The 24,936-nt window shown below is 46.6% G+C and overlaps 1 protein-coding gene across 12 annotated transcripts in view; it reads left to right on the forward strand.

Moving 5' to 3' along the window:
• The window catches only part of TANC2 (tetratricopeptide repeat, ankyrin repeat and coiled-coil containing 2), a 148,889-nt gene that overhangs the window by 115,845 nt on the left and 8,108 nt on the right, over nt 1–24,936 (forward strand). For 11 of the 12 annotated variants that reach the window (XM_064733703.1, XM_064733709.1, XM_064733708.1 and 8 more), the window contains 13 exons: nt 6,207–6,315; nt 8,497–8,619; nt 9,965–10,201; nt 11,559–11,744; nt 13,123–13,216; nt 16,353–16,486; nt 17,030–17,153; nt 19,090–19,265; nt 20,075–20,207; nt 20,767–20,796; nt 21,687–21,778; nt 23,262–23,408; nt 24,197–24,297. In XM_064733703.1, coding sequence (XP_064589773.1) covers nt 6,207–6,315; nt 8,497–8,619; nt 9,965–10,201; nt 11,559–11,744; nt 13,123–13,216; nt 16,353–16,486; nt 17,030–17,153; nt 19,090–19,265; nt 20,075–20,207; nt 20,767–20,796; nt 21,687–21,778; nt 23,262–23,408; nt 24,197–24,297 — 1,686 coding nt within the window. The remainder of the gene's footprint in view (nt 1–6,206; nt 6,316–8,496; nt 8,620–9,964; nt 10,202–11,558; nt 11,745–13,122; nt 13,217–16,352; nt 16,487–17,029; nt 17,154–19,089; nt 19,266–20,074; nt 20,208–20,766; nt 20,797–21,686; nt 21,779–23,261; nt 23,409–24,196; nt 24,298–24,936) is intronic. The other variant, XM_064733706.1, reaches the window with a different exon arrangement.

Below are 24,936 nucleotides of genomic sequence, written 5' to 3' on the forward strand. Positions count from 1 at the left end.
AGCACTCCCCACATCAGCACAGCCACAGGGGACATGCTGTCACTTGTTCTGCCATCCCCAGCCAAGGGCTGGATGCCACGTGCCCCCCAAATACCTGAGGTCAGGTTATTTCCTTGCCCAGCCTGCTGTCTGCTCATCTGCACCTGTGCAAGGCCTGTGCTCAGTTGGTGCAATTAATGCAGGTCTGCTTGTTCATCATTGCCACAGCTCTGATTTTGGCAGAAGTGGTGGCTGAGCTGTCGTTTGGAGCAGAACTTCCTCTGCACCCATTCAAAGGGAAGGAGAACACAACATTTCTCACTCTTTTAATTTACCCCTCAAGCCTGTTTATTGAGGGCCATGTTTGTGAATCACAGAGATGAGTCCATCCAGTAAATTGGAGAGGCAAACCCAATCTGTTCACCAAGAATGGAGTGCTGACTCTGAGAACACAACTTTTAGGCATCCCATATGTCTTCCAAAAAATATTTTTTGATTGCATGACTTGGAACCCAGTAATTTTGAAATGTAAAAGAATGGTAATAATTCAAGAAAGTGAGTGAAGGAAACTTACCATATGCAAATTCCACATCTCCAGCATCTCTAAATATTCACTCTAGTCAGAGAATCATGGAGGGATTTGTGTTGAAAGGACTTCAAGGCCCATCCAGTTCCACCCCTGCCATGGGCTGGGACACTTTCCACTACACCAGGATGGTGCCAACCCCATCCAGCCTGGCCTGGGACACTTCCAGGGATGGGACAGCCACAGGGAAACCTGTGCAAGGACCTCAGCAATCCCACAGGGAGCAATTTCTTCCCAATATCCCATCTCACCCTGCCCTGTGGCAGTGGAAAGCCATTCCTCCTCGTCCTGTTGCTCCAGACCCTCTCCAGCTGTCTTGGAGTCCCTTCCTAATCTCGTGCAGAAATCAGAGATCAAAACCAAATTACTAAAGCCCTTGGTAGCGAGCTGGGAATCTGTAAGAGGGATTTAGCAGTGCAGTGAAGTGACTTTTGTGCAGGTTTTGCCCTGAACTGCAGCTGCAGTGTCAGTTGGAAGAGACAAGGAGAAAAAGCACAGATGATAAATGGTGACAGATGAGATGGAGAGCAGATGTGATCAGTGCCACCATAAAGGACATCAGCTCGTTTTAGCTGGCTCATCAGCCATGCAAACCTCAGCACTGGGATGCAGGGAGGGGTTGAATATATTCAGTATCTTAGGTTACTGTCCTCATAAAATCTGATCTTTTTCTTTTCTTCTGGACTTTAAACTTCTGTCTGCTGGGCCATTTCCTCATCTAAATGGAACAAAACATTCACAGATTAATTCATCCTGTGGCACTGAGCCACCAAGAAGAGAGGAGTAGAGAGGAATAGAGTTAACCAGAAACTGATTGAAGAAAGAAATGTTACTGAATTTCTTCCTTTTACTTTATTCCTGAAATATTAAGACCCACTTTTAGAGCAAAATCATCTTCCAGCAGTGCAGGAGAGAGTAGCCTTGACTATCTTATTTAATTTTTTTTTTTAATAATGTGAATTCCTTCCAAGTTAATTTGCAGTTATGACATCAGAGGGAAACTACATTACAAAAAAAAAAAAATCAATAAATCAATTTAGGTGATAAACTGTTCCTTTGAGAGGGGCTCCCAGATATCCTTCTGCAGGGGAGAGGCTCTGGGCTCTGTCAGAGCACACGTCGGTCTCTGCACTGCAGTTATGACATTGCGCTTGGCAGAGCTGAGTGAAATGTGAACACACATCTCTTTGAAGACCAGATCCACTGGGCACAGTGTCAAATCTCTTGATTTGGGAATGTTTTCATGGGATTAGCTGGAAGAGGGGAGATGTGGGTATAAATCAGGGAATTTGGATGTTGGGAGGTTCAGAAGTGAACAGGACTGATTCTCATTTATTTTATACTTGTCTTTTACTCTGGTATTGCAATGCCTTACCACCAGAGTCATTTTAAACTCTTTAAAATCTTTTTTACCTGAGAACTGGAAGAGTTTAGATGATGCACAGATCTGGAAGCTTTCAGTATTTTCGTTTGTATTTGATCTGCTGTGTTTCACTGCTCTTTGGTCCCAGCAGTATTTTATCAGTGAGATTTGTCCTTTTCCATCTGTGACGTGAGGAATGAGGTCACCTGGGGACTGTGCTCGAGGTACCAACACCCAGCAGCATCTTGCTGTGCACCCAGAGCTGTGTGTGACTCATGTTTGGGTGGGTGAGGGACACTTGTGTAGAGATCAGATCCAGCTTCTCTTCTTAAGTGCATGGAGTGACAGGACAAAGGGGAATGGCTTCAGAATCACTTGAGAGTAGGTTTAGATTGGATATTGGGAAGATGTTGTTTCCTGTGAGGGTGGGCAGGCCCTGGCACAGCTGGGGCTGCCCCTGGATCCCTGGCAGTGCCCAAGGCCAGGCTGGACAGGGTTTGGAGCAGTTTGGGACAGTGGAAAGTGTCCCTGCCATGGCAGAGTGGCACTGGATGGGCTTTAAGGTCCCTTCCAACCCAAACCATTCCATAATTCCACATAACCTCATGTGCAGCCTTCTCTTACCTTCCTTAGAGCTGCTGTAGGTGTGCACTGGTTTATGCTGTGTTGCAATGATTAGAGACTCATTTTAATGTCTTTTTTACATATATAACTATTTATCTATATACACACTGTATATATGCACATTTCTACACACACACACCTCTGTGCCCATCTAGGCAGACTCCTGACCATGACAGGAGTTGATACAGGCACAGAGAGCAGATTAAAGCTGCAGGAGCTGAGCTGGCAGAGCTATTAATTTTTCACCAAAAAAAAAAAAAAAAACAACAACCTTACATTAAAAATAGAAAAATCTCTGATGATAAACTCTGCAGTGGTGAAATTCAAAGCATATCATTTCACTGAGCTCCTTGATGTAGAAATCATTACTGCCACTCTGCTGTATTAAAGGAAAAAAAAAAAAAGCCTGTGCTGTTGCAGTCTGGTTTAGTTTCCAATTAATGTTGACAGAACAAGTATTTATCAAGCAGCTGAAAGCCAAGGTCTGGGAAGCATTGCAGAGGTAATGCATTACTCATGAATACTGTACCTTATTCTGGAGTAGTTCGTACATGCCTTATTCATAACACCAGAGTCATGTCTGTAATGAAATTTAGGTGAATACCCTTCCAGCTGCAGCTGAAGAGCAGTTTGGGAGCTGGCTGCACTGGTGAAGTTTCTGGATTTTCAGTTCTTGCTTAGGATTAATCCAGTTACAGATCCAACAGAACATTCCTAAACATTCTCAAAGAGCTTTTCACCAACAAGCAAAGCCCTGGTGTTGTTTGCTCTGCTGTGATGTGGAGCACAGAGGCAGAGGGGTGGCTGGAGAGTCTTTGGGCACGGCCTCTCACAGTCTGGAGCAGAAGGATCTCCCCTGAAAGGGAAAGAGCTGAATGGTGGAATCATAAAACCTTGGAATGGTTTGTGTTGAAAATGACCTTAAAGGCCATCCAGTCCAACCCTGTGCCATGGGCAGGGACACTTTCCACTGTCTCAGGTTGCTCCAGACCCAGTCCAGCCTGGCCTTGGACATTTCCAGCCACAGCTGCTCTGGGATACTGTGCCAGGGCCTCACCACACTCACACATGTTTTCCTGATGTCTGATCTATACCTACTCTCTTGCCAGTGTGAAGCTGTTCCCCCTTGATCTGTCACTCCAGACCCTTTGTCCAAAGTCTCTCTCCTGCTCCCTGGTCAGTGAATTACAAGTTCTTGATCACCACCAACCTTTGGGTGGTGCTGAACACCTGGGCCCCTCTCAAAACCACCGCAGCATTGTGAATCTGATGGGTTAATGGGATGGACTGAGGGTATTACAGCAGTTACAGGTTTTCATCTTCTGGCAGGTTCAATCCAGCAATTGCTGTTCCACTTGACTTCCAGCAGTATCTGGCACCACTCAGTTGTGTTTCCTTGTCACTTGTTTCCTTTTGATCTGCATCTCCTTCCTTCCCATGGACATTCCCAGAGGTTACCCACTGTAATGAGCATTTGTCTGTCTCGTCTAATAGGAGACCTGACATTCTCCTCCTTTTCCAAAGAGGGGAAAAGCCAAAGGAAGGCAAGGCAACAAGCTGGGGTTAGCTCGAGGTGCTATCAGCACTTTCAGGGCCCTTCTGTTCCAGCTTTTTCTGTTTGTGCCTTGTGTTGGTGCTGTGTGGAGAGCTCTCACAGCACAGATGCCTGGGAGCAGAGGCACTCCCTTGCACCAGGACACGCTGATGGGTTTTCAGCACTCGGCTGAGGCACCAGAGCTGTGTTGTGATGGGCAGAGCCACCATCTGGAGAGGCTTTTCCTCCAGTCAGGGGAAGGGATGGAGCTGTGGGATCCCAGCACGGGCCCTGTGCCAGGCCAAGGTGTGGAGAGCAGCTTGACAGACAAGAAAAGGGAGTTTTCTTCCATTTCTTTTTATGACCTCAGAGTGAAAGTACTGTAAGTCAATAAAAACATCTCAGCAAACAGTTATTTGAGCTGATGGTGCCTCTATAAACAGAGCTGCATTTTGGAGTGAAGCACAGCAGAATTCCCCACCAGCGCAGCAGTTTTATTACCTGTAAATGGGATGTGGTGCTCTCTCACCTGTCCAAACCTGGGGATCAAGTCTTGCCTCATAAGAAAAATTATTATTATTTGTTTTTCCAGCAGGCACATTCTTGTCCTCCCAGCACCACGAGGGCTGACAGAGCATCCCTGGGCTCTGCTCACACAAATCCATGTGTTACCAATCCAAAAGGAGATTCATTGGCAGGGCTCAGGGGACACCTTGCCAAAAACCTGGCCAGGGCATTAGAAGTCATTCACTTCTTTTTCTGAGTTTATTTTGAGCTGGTAAATCCTCACTGCTGTGAAAGCTTCTATCTTGTGTAATATTTACTAGATGTTTGGCCATCCAGGGTATTTCTTTGCTTTGCCAGACAGGGATGAGCTAATAACATTTCCTGTCCTTAAAAGCCCTTTTAAAGCCACAGTTGATATCATATTTTATTTTCCTTGGCTGGAAGGGGTTAGATTGCTTTTAGTGCAGTCCCATTTTTATGTACTTCCAGAAATGAAGTGGCTTAAAAGGACTCCCTTGGGATCAGCCAGAGGCTTAAGGAAGAATATAATTTTGTTGGTAAAACCAAAAAAAACATCACACAGAGCACTGAGGTCCCAGGGTGGAGCCTCTCTGGCTCCTGCTCTGCTTGCTGCATGTCCTGCTGTGGTATCCACACATGCAGGAGCAGGTATTTGCTGATCTCACCCAGAAATGGTATTAAAATTTCACATTTCTGCATCATGTGTGTTTTGTGTGTCTGTGGAGAATCATCTTCTCGCATCTTTGAGAAGATTCAGCCGTGTTGAACTTGCAGCATTACAAGATGGAAATCTGTAAATGTTTAAAGGTTTAAAAATGTCCATAAAATCGTATTTAAAACAACAGAATTTATTGTCTGATGGATTTATTTTTTTTCCTTTAACAGGACTTGGTGTGTAGTTCAGTTAATTTGCTGTGGTTGTCAGTCTGGTAGGGCATTGCCAGAAGCATCTTTATTACTGGAAAAGCTGGAGAACATTTTTAGAAGGAGTTTTACAAAGCAATAAAGTTGTTTAATTCCATGGGACTGTCCACAGGGTAGTGAGTGCAGGTGTCATTTAAAGGACATTTTATTCAAAGCGTGAATATTTTAAATATAGCATTTTCTAGTGGCTTCAGGTCAGTTACAAGCTTTGCAAATGTGGTTTGCCTCTGTTGAAATGACAATAAAAGCAGCACTTGAGCTTTCATTGCATTGTACCTCTGGTGTTTCTAAATTTACATTTACTCCCCAGTAGAAAATATATATAGAAAATAATATATATAGAAAATAATATATATAGGAAATATATATAGAAAATATATATAGAAAATATATATAGAAAATATATATAGAAAATATATATAGAAAATATATATAGAACATATATCGGGGTTTGGTTTTGTTTGCTGTTTGCCAATGTCTGAGGGGTTTTGAGCTGTCAGTGATCGCCAATAATAAAGGATGCAATTAGTTGTTGGTTTACAAGTGAGAATTCAGCCAGCTCTGTTTCCCAAAGCTGGATGTGGTTGAAGGATTAGCATTTTTTGTCTTCAGAAGTTGTTTTGTTGGTGTAATGAGAAATATTGACACGCTTTTCCTTCTGATTTCAGGAGTGGCCACACACTGCTTGCCTTCTGGTTTTCTCGACAAGAAGGAAAATTAAACAGACAGCAGACTATTGAACTGGGACACCACATCCTCAAAGCACATATTTTTAAGGTAACAAAAATTCAGATGAAGGTTTACACCAACCTCATCCACAGCACCAGCAGCTCTCAGTCTCATTGTGGGGTTGGTGTAAGAAGTGTGATTGCTTGAGGCTGCTGAAGCATGTAGAAGTGAGTTTAGAAAATTGGCTGTGGTACCTAAGAAATGCTTAAAATTAAACCCTCCTTCAGATGGTAAATTCAGCAGATAGCCTCCTTACCTAAAATTGCTCTCTACCATAAGATGCTTCCTGCCCTGAAAGATGAATTCTTGTAGCAGCATCTAGAAAAAAAAAAAGAAATCTTTAAAAAAGAGTGGTTTTGAAGAGTCTAATGAAAATTTAGGTTGTAACGGGAAAATTTGATAGTTGTTGAAATTGGCTGATTGGTCCATCCTTCTCTTCACACTGACATTTAAGACCTGGGTAATTGAAAAGCAAACTTGGATGTGAATACCAATATGACCCATAAATTAAATATCATTCTTCCTGCTGGCCCAGGCACCAGAAGGTGGGAATGAGAGGGTGGATTTGTAAGGTCACAGGAAATGCAGATTTTCTTAAAAGTGTTAGGACCTGTGGGTGCTTAAAACTAGTAAAAACAAGGCTGTATTTTTATCTGATCTCTGTATGGTTTAGATGTTGTATGAAACTGGGATTTGTTTTTGTGAAGGATTCACTCTGCCCCACTGTTCTGAAGGGGGAATTAGAAAAGGAAGATATGAGCTAAAAAATGAGAAGTAGGGCAGGCTTTTGCCTGAATGGTAACTGAATGATAATGGTGTTGAATGTACTTTTTCTTTAAGGGGTAAATGTCACCTTTTATGTCTTGCACTAATATCTAAGTGTATATATATATTCTAATGCAACAGTTAAGATTTCTATAGCATATTATCTTTAGAGGGCTATTCTCAAAATATCTACCCTTTTCCTTTTCCTGATGGTGATTCAAGCAACTTATTTATAGGCTTGATAGTAGTATAACTATTTTTAAATTATTTTAACTGTTTATTATAAAAATGCTTTCCCTTTCCAATGTCACGGTCCTGAGTTAATGAAATTTAATATTGACCTCTAATGTCTTGTGTTGTGTCATTTCAAAAGCAGCATTTCACAGTGGCTCAAATTCCTGAGCTCTCTTTCCCTCAACACAAGCAGCAGGTATCTTTTGTGGTTTAGCTCCCTGAATTTTAAGGAAACAAGTACACGGAGCTGTTATTTATAAGAGCTTGTCTAATCTATTGCTTCTTTTGGTGATAAAACCGTTTCAGATGACAAATCTGTTGATGGCTTGGGTGATGCTGCAGATTATCTTTCACGCAGAGGAATTAGAGGTTGCAGTTGAGTCCAGCAAGGGGTTGGGATGATGATTCCTTGAGAGGAAACAAACCCCACCTTGTGCTGAGGTTTTGTGGCACCGTCCCAATCCCAGGCACACAAACCAGAGCTGGGGCCCTGCTGCTTTGCAGGGGTGGGAGTGCCAGAGAGAGCAGAAAAAGCAGGGTTTGCATTTGCAGACAGAATTGAGTGTGCAGTGCAAGATGCCCGTGCAGTTTCCATGGAATCAGCAGGCTTTGGTGGGGAATCAGCAGCACTCAGGGCATGCTGACAGCCACCATCCCACCCCTCTGCTCCTCCATCCAGCTGTTCACTCACATCTGTCGGCTCTGCAGAAATTGTGGCTCCTTCCACAGCGGGGAGAAACCTGCTTGAATGTGTTCTGCCAATTAGGGGTGCTGGAAAATATGTCAGGCCTTCAATACATTGTGTATAACCTGATCATGGACACCAGGTAGAAAAGTTGGAGACAGTCTGGTACAAGATACCTGGCTGTGGTTGAAAGTTCCTGAATTTATCTCACTGTGAGCAGATACTGTGTACTTTATTTAAGAATTTAAAAAGCAGCAATCTGTGTTCCTAACATGGCATTTTGTGAGGGTGTTGAATGGGTCTGGTTGCTCACATTTAAATCCTGCCTTTCCTTGACCTTGGAGATGGCTACATTACCTTTACAAGTAATTTTCTACAAACTTATTAATTGACTGTGAAGGTCAGATATGGCAAATTTTCACATTATCTTGGGTGTAGTCATTATTGTCCTGAAACTCCTTTGACGTCCAGAGGCCCAGGAGGATCTGCCCAGTGTGACTGAGCACATTTGTAAATGTGGATCTAAGTTCCTTCCTCTTTTTCAGGGTCTGAGTAAAAAAGTTGGGGTATCTTCCTCCATCCTGCAAGGGCTTTGGATCTCCTACAGTACTGAAGGTCTTTCAATGGCGTTGGCATCTCTGAGAAATCTCTACACCCCAAACATAAAGGTACTGGAGGAAAAGTTGGAGGGCTGGGGGGTTCAGAATTCACAAAAGAAGCTCCAGCAATGGGCAGTGACCATGCAGAGTATTCACAGGAGCCATGTCCAGTGTCCTGGCCAGGCTGAGCAGATTGCTGGGTGTTTGTCCTGAGCTGAGGAGAGGCCTTCAGTCAGCTGAGAATTTTTTTACCATGTGAGGTCGTCTGTCAACTCCTCTTCTTTGACAAAAGATTTCCTTTTCATTGCAATGAGCAAATAGTGAGTTTGTGCCTGTGCAAAATGGGATTTTTTCCTTCCCAAAGATGTGGAATGTGCTAACTGATGTTGGAATTTGTAAAGGGTTCTGGCTTAGATAGGCATGAACTCTGAGGTGACTCCAAATCCAACAGCACATGTGGATGTGCTGGTTCAGGCACTTCTTTTGCAGTGGTAAAAGATGAATGTGTTGAGTTAGGTGAGCCCATCTCTACTCAGACAGAGAAACAGGTTTGGAATTGTTTTCTCACATGGGAGGGTGTTTATCCCAGGTCCTTCCCAGCCAGGCCAGGTGAGCTCAGTGTCTGTCCCATGTCCCTCCCTTGTCACTCTCGAGCATCAGGTGCAGGCTTTTCCTCTGGTGCTGAGGGCAAAGGGAGCCGTGCAATGGGACAGAGGAATCCCATGGGAAGGGTGCTCAGCACAGCTCTCTCCAGCTGTGGGCTTTGATTCCCCAATCCCCTCCATGTCCCCAGATGCTGCAGCAGGGCTGGAGTGGCTTTGTTCCAAAACAAAGGGTGGCAGCACCCTCACACCACTTCCTAGCCACTTGGGAAATGATTAAACTGCTCCATCTGCACCAAATGGGACCATCTATTGGGCAGATGGTTTTACTGAGCATTTTATGTCCTTTTGTTTGTTTGGATGTGTCAAGGCCCTGTGTCACCGTGTTCACAGTGGTTCTTGGATGAGGGAAGAGACGAGGATCTGAGTCTATGTTTCATAAGGCTGATTTATTGTTTTATGATATATATTACATTAAAACTATACTGAAAGAATAGAAGAAAAGGTTTCATCAGAAGGCTGGCTAAGAATAGAAAGGAATGATAACAAAAGCTTGTGTCTCAGTCCGAGCCAGCTGACTGTGATTGGCCATTAATTAGGAACAACCACATGTGACCAATCACAGATGCACCTGTTCCATTCCACAGCAGCAGATAACCATTGTTTACATTTTGTTCCTGAGGCCTCTCAGCTTCTCAGGAGGAAAAATCCTAAGGAAAAGATTTTCCATCCAAGTTGTCTGCGACAGCCCTGGTTTCTGCTGTGGTATCACTCCTGTAAAGCTCAGCCTGAGCCTCTCCTTCCTTGCGCAGGTCAGTCGGCTGCTGATTTTAGGAGGCGCAAATGTGAATTACCGCACGGAAGTTCTGAACAACGCCCCCGTCCTGTGTGTCCAGTCCCACCTGGGCTACGCAGAGATGGTGGCCTTGCTCCTGGAGTTTGGGGCCAACGTCGATGCAGCTTCCGAGAGCGGCCTGACCCCGCTGGGCTACGCGGCCGCCGCCGGCTTCCTGAGCATCGTGGTGCTGCTGTGCAAGAAACGCGCCAAGGTAAAGGAGCCACGGTGCTCTAAAGCTCATCTGAGCTGCTCCACGCGTGCTCAAGGCTTGGTAGGAGCTGCAGGCAGGACATGGAGCTCTTTGCTAGGCAGCATCCTCCAGCAGAGGAAACCAGGAGGCTGCTTTTAGTTTTGTTCTTTTTTCTGCTGAAATATAGTGGGTTTGAAAGTCCCACACCGACAGCGACTCCTGAGAGTCGGTAATTGGTGTCTGGAATTCAGGTCTGGGCTAGGAGCTGCCTAGTGACGCTGCACTGGTGACCTGCATAAGGATGTTCTGGAGAAATCCTTGAACTTCACAAGGTTAAAGTGGCAACGCTGCTTTTCCAGCACAAAACATTCTTTAAATATCTCCCTGAGACACATTCTCCTAAAATTTTCATCAGGCTTGTCCTAGAAAAATCCCCTTTGTTTAGCTTTGTGATGAGTGGAGTTTTAATTGTATATTATGACTCAAGTCAAAATGCTTTGTTGAAGAAGAAAATTATGCTGAATTTTGAAGCAGAGCCTCCTGGAAACAATTTGTGGTTTCCCTATATCTTTAATTTTAGTTCAAAAGGCAAAATATGGGTTTATGTAGTTTTGGTATGGATGTCAGGATGACTGAGGGACTGTTTAAATCTTGCTGGGTTGCGTTGTCTGTAATAATGTACGGATGGTATGAAGGAAAAAAAGAATTTTGCTTTTATTGGATATTTTCAGAGAGTTTAGCGACATAAGTCCTGCCACTAGTAGTTTTCCTTGAATATCCCTAACAGTACTGAGAAATACTCCAAAACACAGTTTGGTGTAGTTTGAAGACTGAGATATTGGCAGAAAATTGCAATACTGATTACTGAAGGAGTTGAAAAAAGAGGAAATATTGATATATTATTGATGTGAATGTGTTATAATATATTAAATATTTCTCATATGTATTATGTAACTGTAATTTAGCGTCAGGCCCTGGCACAGGTTCCCAGAGAAGCTGTGGCTGCCCCTGGATCCCCAGAAGTGTCCAGGGCCAGGTTATAGCATTTCCATGCACAAGAAAATTTGAATGCTGGACATCAGAACACAACAGAAAAAATATTTTTGTAATCTTTTGAGTTTTTGAAGAAAACAGGAGAAACCTAAAAGAAAAGTAATTATATTTTCCCCAAACCAAACATTTGTGGCCAAGATAATGCCAGGGCCTGGGACATTGTTTTGGAAGTGTTTGTTTTCTGGCCATGGAAGTGACAGTTGACCAGAAAAATGCACATTTTGCACATGTGGCATTACTTTGAAACAGGGATCGGAAACTCTGAAGAAGCAAAGATGCGTTGCTCATGATTTTGTTTAATGGGATTGTTTCATCTCTTTTCCAGGTGGATCATTTGGACAAAAACGGGCAGTGTGCCCTGGTGCATGCTGCCCTCAGGGGACACTTGGAGGTGGTGAAGTTCCTGATCCAGTGCGACTGGAGCATGGCTGGCCAGCAGCAGGGAGTGTTCAAGAAGAGCCACGCCATCCAGCAGGCGCTGATTGCTGCTGCCAGCATGGGCTACACCGAGGTAGGGCCTGCTCTGCCTCTGCATGGGGGGACACCAAGGGTTGGCCTTTTCCTGCCCACTCACCAGGGAACCTCTGCAGGTGGAGTCCGGAGTGGTTCCGTCCTGCTCTTCCTCCCTGTGGCATCCCAGTGTTCACAGATTGTTGCGGTGTGTTGCAATGTCCTGTTTTACCTTCTCCCTTCCCCCTCGCCCCTCGCTGAGTGTGCCCTGTCAATCAGGCTAACATACCAGCAAGGCGTCGTGTGATAGGTGTCCCTAGTCCCTTGAGACCCTGCCCCTTCACCTGGTTGGTGGCTCACCTGTCCCCTCCCCTTCCCCTGCCCTGAGCTTAAAATGTTAATGAGACCATGCGGCCTCCATTCTGTTGGAGGAATTGTCCCAGTGCAGACCTCTGCACCCATGGAATAAACATCTGGATATAACCCTCTAGCAGAATCCACTCCCTTTCTTATCTTCACCATTGCCAGAAGCTCTCTCCTGAGGTAAATGGAGTCCTGACAAGCCTGGACTTGCGCCTGTGCCCCGCTGCACTCTCCGCCAGCCAAGGTATCTCTGGGGTAAAGCACCACAGTGCTGCCTTTGGCCCAGCAGCGAGGGTCAGAACTGGCCCAGGCACCATCTAACTGGTTATATTGGGATTCATATTCCTATAACAGATCCCTTGGCAAACCCTGTGGTCTGGGCAGGCATCCAGGAGAGGAAGGATAACAAGCCTTTCAGTAGTCAGAATAAACTTTTGGAGTAAACTTTAAAGATGGATGGACACGCGTTGCCTGCGCCGCTCCTCCAGCACGGATGGGGAGTGTGAGAAATGTAACTTCGGACTGTGTGTCGAGGGAGAGAAGAGCCAGAGAGCTTCCTCCTGCCATCCTGACAAAGATTTATGATGGGGAAAATTATATATAGAATAGTTTAGGTTGGAAGAGACCATTAAGGTCATTGAGTCCAGCCGCTGAGCCAGTGCCAAGCCCAGCACTGCCATGAGTACTCCAAAGAGCCCCACTGACCCACAGTTCCTTCTCCTTCCCTTAAGAATGAGTTTCTTTCCTACCAAATACCTCCTCTCAGCCTCACCTCCTCCAGGAGGTGCTCACTGCACACACCAGGTTGTCTCCAACAGATCAGACACAGTCTCAGGGAGCTGACCCTACCAATTCTCATCATTGCCATCATATCCGGACACTTGGTAAGGTTTTTTTGCTTGTACAGGGCAGCAAGTTCAGTGATTAATCTCAGAAAGGAGTATTTCCTTGATCTCAAGGTGCCAGGCAGAGACTGTTCCCTTTCCTCTGTGTATTACAAGCAGCTCGTGTGGTGGTGTCAGCAGTTCCTGTATAACACATTCCAGTTCATGATCTGACACATCATTTTGTTTCAGATCGTCTCCTACCTGCTCGATCTTCCAGAAAAAGATGAAGAGGAGGTGGAGAGAGCACAGATCAACAGCTTTGACAGCCTCTGGGGAGAGACAGGTGATTTCTGTAGAAGCTGTCTCCTTCCCTTCCCTTCCCTTCCCTTCCCTTCCCTTCCCTTCCCTTCCCTTCCCTTCCCTTCCCTTCCCTTCCCTTCCCTTCCCTTCCCTTCCCTTCCCTTCCCTTCCCTTCCCTTCCCTTCCCTTCCCTTCCCTTCCCTTCCCTTCCCTTCCCTTCCCTTCCCTTCCCTTCCCTTCCCTTCCCTGGGTATCTCTGACATTCCCAGCCTGTTTCCATCTCTGTTGTGCCCCACCTCTGCCTCCCAAAATGCAAAAAGCTGGACTAACCAGACACCTTGGAGTTTCTCTATCAGAGAGGGGTTCTGAGTAACTGGGACAGTTGGGAATGTGGATTTGGGATTGACAAATCATACACAAACTGGGGAGCCATCTCAAAGGAATATGCACTTTTACATTAAAATTGGTGGTAGGTGTGATGGGAAAATGAGCAAAAATGAGCCAACCATCAAACTGAGCAGCCTTTTGTCTACATGAAACAAGTCTGTAAGTTTATATGAAACTCAAGACTCACTTTTGCATAACTGTATTATTTATTTTCCCAAAAATAAATAGAGAGTTTAAATAAATTTGGAGAGAAACGCAGGTTTTCACCTAAAAATAGCAGTCTGCTCTGAAAATCTGAATCCTGGCTTGTCTGAGTTTTGGTACTTGTTGCTCATGTCTCATCTTCCGCAGAGCAGAACCAAATGCCTGGCTCGATGATATCAGCCTGATATCATCCCAATGGCAGTGCCAAGTGACATCATAAGTTTAGGAATTGCTGACAGCACAGTACAGCCAATTCCAGATGGAGCATTTCCCCCTGGGACAGAGCTAACATCAAAACCCAGCAGAAAAGTGTCTGAGTCACTTATGCTATCTCCATCAGAGTTGGAGGTGCAAAAAACATCTCCATCACAGTGTTTGTCTTGCTGCCAGGCTGCGAAACAGATACACGTGCTGGATAGGAGCCCTTTAATGATTCCTTCTCCAGATAAAGTTGTTTTTTCTACAAGAAAACACAGCGGCAGAAACAGAATACGCTGTTGCAGATCCCTGGTGTCGGAGGCTGTGGTTTGCTGATGGAGATGGGCACATCCACGCCTGAACCTGGTCTCAGGCTCTGTTTGAGCTGTTTTGAGAAACACAGCAGTTGTTGTGTGGTGTTTATGCCAGGACTTGGTTGTTGCACGGTGAGTGGTCCTTCTGGAACTGCATCCTCGTGGAAAAGCTGCACAATTCCTTTTACCAGCGCTGGGTCCTGGTTGCTGCTCCTTGGCTGGGCTCAGTGGACTCACCTGACTGTGAAACTTCAAACCAGCCCATTTTCATCCTCTTTAATTCCTCCTGGAGGAGCAAGGTCTGGCTCCTTTTGAGCTTTTGAGCTTTCCTGGAGCTGGAGCTGCAAAGGACAGGCTGGAGCCACATCCCTGCTCCAATTGCTTGGACCTGGAGGGACAGAGCAGCAGAAAGATGTGTCACTGCAGAAAGAAGGAATTGCAAAGGAAAGTAGACAATTTATGGATCAAATAATCCTGTTTCTGTAAAGCCTTCTCCGAAGAACAAACACCAAACACTGGAGTGATTCACAATATTTTCATTGTCACAAACATAAGTAATTTTGATGTAAAATGCGTCAAATTAACCTGCAACATTTCGAGTGCAAGCAGGTTTAGCAGTGGAATTCAGCAGCCCTGCATGCCAATCCCTCTGCTTCCTTCTATATTTGTAGCTTACGTTTTAAACCCACATGGATCTGATTATAGATTTTGCAGAACGTTCTGCTTGTGGCAGCAAAATGATTTTTTCATTTAACTCTTGGTGTCTCTCAACCCCAAGAGAAGAAAATTCAGCCATAATATGGAAGAGAATTGAGAATTAATTAAATCCCACACCATTAACAGTGTTGCAGTTGGAAACCCATCAACACCTTGTAATCGGCCAACCCACAGAAATGTATTTCAAAGAAAAAACAAGCGACATCAGTCAGAAATAGACTCCCACCTTCTGCTCCAACTCCTACCAGAAGCAGCAGAACGTGGAGCCAGTGGAGCTGTGCTGAAGTGCACAGAAAGTTAGGGAGAGGGAGGAACCAGAAGATCTAAAATTAATACTGAAACGAGCCACCGGCAGGTCCTGAACTTGGAACTATTTTCAGATTGAATATGTGTTCTCTAACTCAACCACACTTCTGAGTTAACAGAGCACATTTTATATGGGAAAGAGCTCTCAGGTGTTGCTTCTACCCGCCTGTAATATCATGGGCATATGAAAATGAGAGATATTTTTGGGTTTGCACAAAGACCCTGGCTGGTAGGATCAGCCCTGGCCAGAAACAAAGCCCAGAAATACTGCTCTTTTTGGAAAACAGGTGAACAAATCCACCCTGTTTTGCTTTCCAGTTGTTTCCCTGGTCTCAAAGATCTACAGACTAAAGTGGGATATGGAAATTAAAAGTCCTCCATCTGGATTACACTGCTCTGTGCTTGTTTGGACAAAGAAAAGCCACAAATGTGACTGATACCAGTGGCTGGCAGGATCTGCCAGTGCCTCCTGCTTGATCCCTCACTTGCTCCCTTGTACTCATGGTGGCACGAGGCAGTGCCAGGTTGCAGAAGGTCTTGTCAAGTACCTGAAGACCTTTATTTTCTCTGGATATTGTGCCCCTTCTCAGATACATTTGGCCTCACAGCCTATGGCTTTGGCATTAGGGAAAACAGCATTGAAATCATGATCACATTTCTTTGCAGCTAAACCTGAACCTAAGTCACAGCTTCAACCTCAGTCAATTTGAACCTCAGACACCCCTTGAACCTCAGCCAAGATTATTTTATACTTATTGGGGTTCTCATCCCATTTCACTGTGACTTGCAGAAAACAGTAAAAGCTGATTGTCCCAGACAGCCTCATTCCGTGACATGATGTAAACTTTTCATGGAAGAGCTGACCTTTGAGGCAACTAAAATTACAAGAGTGGAAGCTGTACCAACCCAGCCCGTTTTCTTTGTCGGTTTTTTCCCGCCATGAGACAGCTTTGACCTTTCAGACCCCATCCAGCAGAAAGAGCCATTTCCAGGTAGGAGAACACCCCGGTGAGCATGTGGCTCTCTCCCTGACTGTTTTCCTGTCCCGTGCAGCTCTGACAGCGGCGGCGGGGCGCGGGAAGCTGGAGGTGTGCAGGCTGCTGCTGGAGCAGGGCGCCGCCGTGGCGCAGCCCAACCGCCGCGGGGTCGTGCCGCTCTTCAGCGCCGTCAGACAGGGACACTGGCAGGTCAGTGGGCTCCTCTCGCCCTGCTGGGTCAGGCCGTCCCTTCTCTCGTGCTGGAATGGAGAAGACAAGCCCCAGCTCTTTTGGGGAGTGGTCAGAGCAAAAAGGAGTGATACTGGTTCTTCTGTCGCCCCAAGCTCTGGCTGGCTGCAGTCCTGTGTTATCATAGAGTCATGGAATAGTGATCATCTAATCATCTAATTCCATCCCCCTCCTATGGGCAGGGATACCTTCCACTATCCCAGGTTTCTCCAAGCCCCATCCAGCCTGGCCTTGAACAGTTCCAGGGGTGGGGCAGCCACAGCTTCTCTGGTTATCTCACCATTTGAGAAGCAAACAGGATGCTCATGACTCACCAGAACATTTTTCCTGTCCTTATACCTCCCTTCATTTTCATAATCCTCAATCAACCATCCAGCAATCCCAGAGGCCACCATGCCTGTAGGGGTGGGAGTTTTTAGAATGTGGTGTCTATTCTGCTTTTCCTTGGCTCTGGCATCTTCTCAGCTGTGTCTCCACGTGTGACCCTGGCTCTGTGTGCTGCAGATCGTGGATCTCCTGCTGACACACGGTGCTGATGTGAACATGGCAGACAAGCAGGGCCGGACGCCGCTGATGATGGCTGCGTCCGAGGGACACCTGGGCACTGTGGAGTTCCTGCTTGCACAAGGTCAGAGCACATGCTGGGAGGTGTTGGGGACCAGCTGTGGTGCATCCCACCACACCAGCTCCAGCTTCATCCAGAGAAAAAATTGGGCTTGGGTCAGCTCAGGATCATCTGGAGGGGCTTTCCCACAGCTTCAGAATGGATGCATTGTGGGCAATGTGAGGAAACACAGTGTTGGGACCAGCTGTGGTGCATCCCACCATACCAGCTCCAGCTTCATCCAGAGGAAAAATTGAGCTTGGGTCAGCTCAGGATCATCTGGAGGGACTTTCCCACAGCTTCAGAATGGTTCCTGGGTACAGTGTGGGCAATGTGAGAAAACACTGGCAATATGTTGAGGTGCTGGAGCGTGTCCAAAGAAGAAAACAGAGGTGGGGAAGGATCTGGCTGAGGGAGCTGGGAGCAGGTCAGCCTGGAGGGACCTTCTGACTCTGCACAACATCCTGGCAGGAGGAGGAAGCCAGATGGAGGTTGGGCTCTGCTCCCAGGGAATAAGGCACTAGAGGAAAGAGCCTCAGGTTTCTCTGGGGGAGGGATGAAGGGGTTGTTCAGCCCTGGCACAGGCTGCTGAGGGCAGTTGTGGAGCTCCCATTCCTGGAGAGATTCAAGGGATTTAAAGATGTGGCACTTGGAGACATGGTTCGTGGAGAGCTTGGCACTGCTGGTGGAACAGTTGGATTCAATGATACTAAAGTGTTTTCCAACCTAGATGAGTCTGTGATTTTACATTGCCCTCCCTGAGCCTGTACCTTGCAGCCCTTGTCCCACCTTGGCATTCCTGATGGCTCCAGGTGCTGTTTGCCTCCTCCCCTCACTCCACGCTGTGTTGAGAGCTCTGGCCAGAGGTTTCTGAGCACACCTGGAGCAAACATTGCCATGCTGTACTCCTCCACAAACAGTTTGTGCCAGCAGGGAGAACTCTCAGTCTGCTTTCAGCTGGGCAGCCTGTGCAGACCGGGGCTGTGTCAGCTGGGATGAGCGGGAACATTTTGGAAATTCAATCACACCCACATTTGCTGAAGATTCTAGAGGCAGGGAGTCTCATGCTGGGAGGTTTAGAGTTTGCCTCCAGGAGAAAAGCACTGCAGCCTCAATTCATCCCAGCTGCTGGCAGGAGCATCCCGCAGGTAGCTGCAGCTCCTCAGAGCAGCAGAGCTGGCACAGATAATCTCTGCACTCTCCAGAGCCACAGCCACGGCTGTGCCATGGCAACAGGAGTTGTCTTCATGCCATGAAGAGGAGTGTTCAGTTGAAGCTGCTGTTCAGCTCTCATATCCCTATCCATATGCCGTGTGGAGCAATACTGACCCGTTGGTATGGCAGCGCCATTTCCTCATCCAAGAAAACGTCAAGTCCTCCTCTCCCTGGCTTGCAGTTGGCAGTAGTGTATCCCACAACGTTGTATTTATATTGGGTAAAGTTCAGGAAGAAATACTGCTGGAAATTGTGTGCTTTTGGGTAAAGGGGAGGGGAGTGAAGAAGGGAGAATATGTGCTTTTTTAGGAGAACAGAGCTGAATTGACTTAATTCCCCATGGTGACCTGCTGAAACAGCAAAATGGTCTTCATCTCTGACTCACACAGGCTGGAATGGGGTTGGATTAAGTTTTTTTAAAAAAAAAGGCAGTTAAAAAGATGATGTCTCAGATGAGGGAAGTCAGATCTACCATGCTACTCAGATGTTTGCCAGGAAAGCCTGCAGAGGTAGGCGTGAAAAAGTTTGCAGCTTGGTGTGAATCAACTCATTTGCCACAGTTCCCATCAAGTGTATTTGAAGTTGCCACAGAGGGTGGGATCTGTGGTGGGAGGAACGTTAATAAAGGAATTAATAATTATGTACAGGGCTCTCTGAAAACAAGCTGTCATTGCTGAGCAGAGTTTGCAGTAAACAGTGCTAAACAGCGGAGAGCTCAGAAGTGAACTGCTGCTTGTTCTTCCAGGCGCCTCCATTTCTCTGATGGACAAAGAGGGCTTGACAGCGCTCAGCTGGGCCTGCCTGAAGGGCCACCTGCCCGTGGTGCGTTCCCTGGTGGAGAACGGAGCTGCCACGGACCACGCGGACAAGAACGGCCGCACGCCGCTGGACCTGGCGGCGTTCTACGGCGACGCTGAGGTGGTGAGTGGCCCTGGCGCACCCAGAGAAAAGGGGAATCTGCTGTAAAAGCCATAAAATCAAACGGTTCCGCTCGGTGTAGCAATGGACACGTGTAGTCATGGCCCTCCGTATGGGAAGGTGCTTCCGCAGAAGCTGATCCCAGAATCCCAGAATGGTTTGAGTTGGAAGGGAATTAAGAACCATCTCACTCTCTGCTGTGCCATGGGCAGGGACGCCTCACACTCTCCCAGGTTGCTCCAAGCTCTGTCCAGCCTGGCCTTGAACACTTCAAGGGATGGGGAGGCCATAACTTCTCTGGGCACCCGATGCCAGGGCCTCACCACCACTGCAGGGAAGGACTTCTTCCTAATATCCAGTTAAAACCTACTGTTTTTCCATTTAAAGCCATTCCCCCTTGTTCTGTCATTCCAGGCCCTTGTCCAAAGTCCCTCTCCAACCTTTTTAGAGTCCCTTTAGGCACTGGAAGGGGCTCTGAGGTATTCCTGGAGCTTTGCCTTTTCCAGGCTGAACAATGCCAATTCTCCCAGCCTCCTTAACAGAGGTGCTCTATCCTTTGGAGCATCTCCATGGCCTTGCTCCAGCAGGTTGCTGTCCTTCCTGAGCTGGATACAGCTCTCCAGTCTCACCAGAGACCACAATGGAGTAGAGGGACAGAATCCCCTCCCTCAGCCTGCTTCCCACCATGTACATCAGACACCGTGGAGATGCTTTTAGCCCAGGCAGTGGAGAAGAGCAAGCCCCTGCTGATCCCAGCAGTGTGTGGGGGTCTCAGCCAAGAACAGAACTGACTGTTGGGCTTCTCATTGCAGGTTCAGTTCCTGGTGGACCATGGGGCCATGATCGAGCACGTTGACTACAGTGGGATGCGGCCCCTGGACAGAGCAGTGGGATGCCGCAACACCTCGGTTGTCGTCACCCTCCTGAAGAAAGGAGCAAAGATAGGTAGGAACAGGGGAACACTGCCATCAGCTCTGTGCTCAGTCAGGACTCAAACAGTGGGGCTGGCATCCTAAAAAATACAAGTATAACCCAGAGGCAGCCTCAGGCCCGGCCACTGCTTCACACTCCGAAAGCAGACGGCGAGTCAGGACTACTTGGTTCTCTTTCATAAAATGGGGACTTTATTTTTTTACCTGTCGTATTACTTAGCAAAAGTTAATCAATAAACAACTGTTTCTTTGGCAAGGTCTTTCCTCTGGTAATGCTTTTTCTATCTTTACTAGTCTGAGTTGCCAAGTGTAGTCTGTCCATGCCTTGCTGTGAGCTGCTGCGTTCACTTGCTCTGTGTATGCTTCCAGACCTCAGTGTACCTGCACTGCGCCACACAGCCGCTCACGTTACGTTTTCCTGTGAAAGGGGATTTTGCTGGTGCATTGGCTTCCTCGCTGCCTGCCTCTCACAGCTGCTTTTTTCCTTTCTTTTTTTTTTTTTTTTTTCTCACCTTCATCCATTTTTTTCCCCCCTCTCTCCTACAACTTCTTGTTTTCTCCTTTCTTTGAAGGTTGTCAGACGTTACCGAGTCGCCCACGAGGTATATCTCATTGCTGTCAGCATCAGCTTCGATCTGATAGCTTTGTTAGCCTTGCTTTCTCCTGTTTGATTTAGTCTGCATGCGTCCCCAACACCTCTAATCTTTTTAATTTACCTCACCTTCAAATAATTTTTTTAATGACTGTTGCAGAGAATAACTTGAACTCAAAAACTAACCTCCTTCCCCCAAAACGTACTGAATCTACTTATAGAATATTGTTGACTGACTCTTCACCCACACTAATGAGCTGTCCTCAAATTTTTGCCACCCCTTCCCTCCCAGTATTAGTCCTTGAGATAGGAGCTGGCTCTGCAGGGTGGCCCCTGTGCAGAGCCAGTGCCCCCAGCCCAGTGATGCCTTCAGCACCAGCAGCACTTACACACAGCCTTCCCTTTGTCATTTTTTTTCTGCCTTAATGGATTTTCTACTCTAGCCTTTCACATCTTGTGAAGCTGGAAATCACAATCCACTTAACCACAAACCACCTATCAACAGTCAAACTGCAGATTCCCTAGTACACGTCCATAGATTTGAGTGTAGAAATGCTTTTATGTAACCACTCTGATTTTTCCTTTAAATACAGTTTGTTTCCCCCATCTCAGCATGTCCCATATTCAGCACTGCCCTCTTGTGGAAACTGCTCCATGCTTTCCCAGGCCACTGGAATTAGCCTTAATGACTGCAAAGGAAAACCATTGCAAGGGGGATGACATTAATTTAGGTGTCAGAGGAATTGTCAGCTCAGTCCTTTGGAGCACTCTGCCCTTTGACCATGCCAAGTTGTTCTCTCCAGCAGAAATTCCCACCCCAGGGTATTTTTTTCCACCCAGCTTCCTACCACCCTTGCATTGTATGAGTTCTTTACCCATCATGCATCCTGTACACTACAGGTCCAGCAACTTGGGCAATGGCAACCTCCAAACCTGACATCATGATCATCCTGTTGAGCAAGCTGATGGAGGAGGGAGACATGTTTTACAAGGTGAGAAGGGTGGGATTGGAACATGGAACAGATGTGACTTGCAGCATCGCTTGGTGTGAGGTTTTGGCCATGTTGGGTCAGTGGTTGGTTCTCCCCAGCCTAAATGGTTCTGTGATCCTGAAGCTGCTGCCTTTACCCATGGCAAATAAAAGCTCCCACTCACAGCATTCCTTGTGTTCTAAACTGTTTGGTTTTGGTTAGAGGGGTTGGAGAAGAGGGGATTGATTGCCCAAATCTGTAACAAAGCTGAAGCAAAGCCAAGTTGCATTGGATTAGAGCCAGCACTTCATTTCCTCTCTGAAAACAGCAGGACCTAAGTGTTTGTTGGGAGTGCTGCTGTCATTGCATCAGGTCTGGCAGCCTTGTCATTACCTAGTGAGCTCACTGTTGGGGATCAAGGCAACAGGATAGAATAGCCCAGAAAAACTCCCAGAATAAACTTCTTGCAATGAGAACAGATTGTCAGGACACAGCTGGCTTTGTCATGTCCTTTAGCCCATGGGAGACATTCCACTGTTACAGTTAGGTTGTCTTTTTTTGCTCTCTGTTTGTTTTAAGCCAGTCTTTAAAACCTGGGGATTTGCACACACATAGAAATTGTGCAAGTACAACAGTGATTCACTGTGAGGCTCTAAGGGTGAAGCAGAAAATAGGCAAAGCTGGCATTGTAGGAGTTACCTGCCAGAGATACATGATACAGCTGAAAAACCTGAGTCTACAGGTTTTTAAAAATCACTGTTTGTAGCTGCAGAATTGATGTCTGTGTCCTGAGGAACTGTGTGTGTCCTAGATCCCATCCTGCCCTCTTTCTCTCACCCTGTGTTGGCTGCCCCCCTTCAGGGTGCACATCATCCCATCCCAAAATTAGTTGCCCAAAATAGCAGAGATGAGTCACCTTTGAAGGTGACTGTTGCATACCAATAATTATAAAAGGAACCCACTTAACAGACTTAGATGTAGAGTTTTAGACATCTGAAGTCCAGGGAGGTGAATCTCACCCTGTTTGTCCAAGTTCAGAGCCACAGCAGTGCTGTAACATTTGTCTTTGCTATTGCAGAGGCTTCTCTGAGCCCCAGAGCTCCACAAAGTCCCACAGTTTGTGTTCCTTACCCTCCTGGATGTGCATTAAGCTTTGGGTGGAGGGTGTTTTCCGGGAATGGGTAACTGATCACCCAGCTCAAAAGACCATCCAGCCAAGAACCAGATGGAGTTGTATCGAGTTAACACCATTTCTCCACGTTTCCTGCTGTAGCGTGACAGCTCCTGTATGAAGTGGGAGATCTCAACTTGTGCATGGCATCTGCCTTTCCAGCTCAGATGTTCCCTTGATCAAATGTTCTGCCCTTCTTTTCTAGGCAAGAGCTAAGTAGTGGAGTTGTGCTTCCTTAGCCACCTAAAACATTGGTTGGGCTGGTGAGTGAATTCTCTGCAGGGAGGTCCACTCAACCCAAGGATGAGTTTTGACATGTTTTCCTTCTAATAGAAAGGAAAAGTGAAAGAGGCTGCCCAGCGCTACCAGTATGCTCTGAAAAAGTTCCCCAGAGAAGGGTTTGGAGAAGACCTGAAAACCTTCCGCGAGCTGAAGGTGTCGCTGCTCCTCAACCTCTCGCGGTGTCGAAGGAAAATGAACGTGAGTGTCCCCTCTTCCCATGGCACAGCCCCACAGCCTTGTGCCTCTGCAGAGACATGCCCACCCCTCATGCTGCTTTGGCCTCTCAGATCTCTCCTCCCTCTAACCTGGTTGTCCTTCACAGAGCGCTGACATTTTATAATTCCAAAGCAGTAGTGGTTTAGTGTGCGTTTCAGATGATTAAAAATTCATTGCTGTGTTTATAGCTCTTTGAATTTTTTATTACTCCCTTTTGATGATGATGTTCGCATCGTCACATGGGGGTGGAGGCATTTTCCAGATTTCTGGGGCAGCAGTGAGGAGGAGCCAGGAGATGTGCTCCTTTGAATACTAATTAATTTCAAATGAAGGAGCATATGCTTAGGGGGTTAGCGCTTCCCCAGGGCAGTGACTCATCCAGAAACACCTCCACAAGACTCCCTCTCAGCCCAGAACTTCCAGATCCCTGTCACTCTCCCCACTGCAATCTGGCAGCATCCAGCAAGCAGCTCGTGCAGGTGCCTGTTCTGCCACCCTTCCCTGACTTGGAGTGCAGGGACTTTCACTTCCACAAATTAAAGTCAAAAAGTGACATAGCTGAGGTCATGAGCCAGCAAAGGTTACACTGGAGGGGAAGGGGCTTTTGTCTATAAATGATGTTGAATCCATGAAAAATATCCCAAAACCATCAAGTTTTCCATGCAATACAAAAAAGAAAGTCCGTACTAAGTTTGTTTTCTTCCATGCTGTATGTATTTTTATTTCTGAATGCATTCAGTTACTTACCTGCACACCTGTTCAAATGACAGGATTTTGGAATGGCGGAGGAATTTGCCACTAAAGCACTGGAGCTGAAACCGAAGTCTTACGAAGCTTACTATGCAAGAGCAAGGGCCAAACGCAGCAGCAGGTGAGGAGGGACACAGAGAAGGGTGTGAGGGACCAGTTTCTGCCAGCCTGTCACATCAAGTGTGGGCACCCACCCTGCAGAGCCAGGCACTGCCCCCATGGAGAAATGCCAAGGAATGTGCATTAGTGAGATCATAAATGTCCTGAGCTCCAAAGTAATGCCCTCCCTCATTTGGTGATTTCTGAGTCCAAATGTTTTGGGAGGTTTGTCTTAGAGGAACTTTGTCTGGGCATCTTAAAACACTGGAGACCTGTGCACCAAAGTGGGGTGTTCTTTTTCAAAGTACACTTCAGTTTGACCACAACTTGGACTCAAAGCAGAATGTGACTCATGGCCTGTACAGAAGATTAAGCTGGTGTTGGGACGCTGTTTTTCCCCATCTAGGTGGGGTTTCCTAGATCACAGTCATGTTCAAACACATAGTTTTGCTCCAGAGTGAACAGTGTTCCTGTAAATGACACCCCCTTTCCCAAACCCCCACCTCCCTGTTACACCCCCTAGGCTGGCCTTTCCCTCACAAAGGCTTCCCTGGGCTCACAGCCTCTGGCACATTGCTTGATTGCTTCATTCCAAAGAAGTTAGCCAAAATGCACTGCAGAATTGGAGAGACAAGCCTTGCCCAGAGCGCTGACCTGTGGC

The sequence above is a fragment of the Zonotrichia leucophrys genome, chromosome 27 (genome assembly GCF_028769735.1).
Source record: "Zonotrichia leucophrys gambelii isolate GWCS_2022_RI chromosome 27, RI_Zleu_2.0, whole genome shotgun sequence".
In the NCBI taxonomy this organism is placed as follows: Eukaryota; Metazoa; Chordata; class Aves; order Passeriformes; family Passerellidae; genus Zonotrichia; species Zonotrichia leucophrys.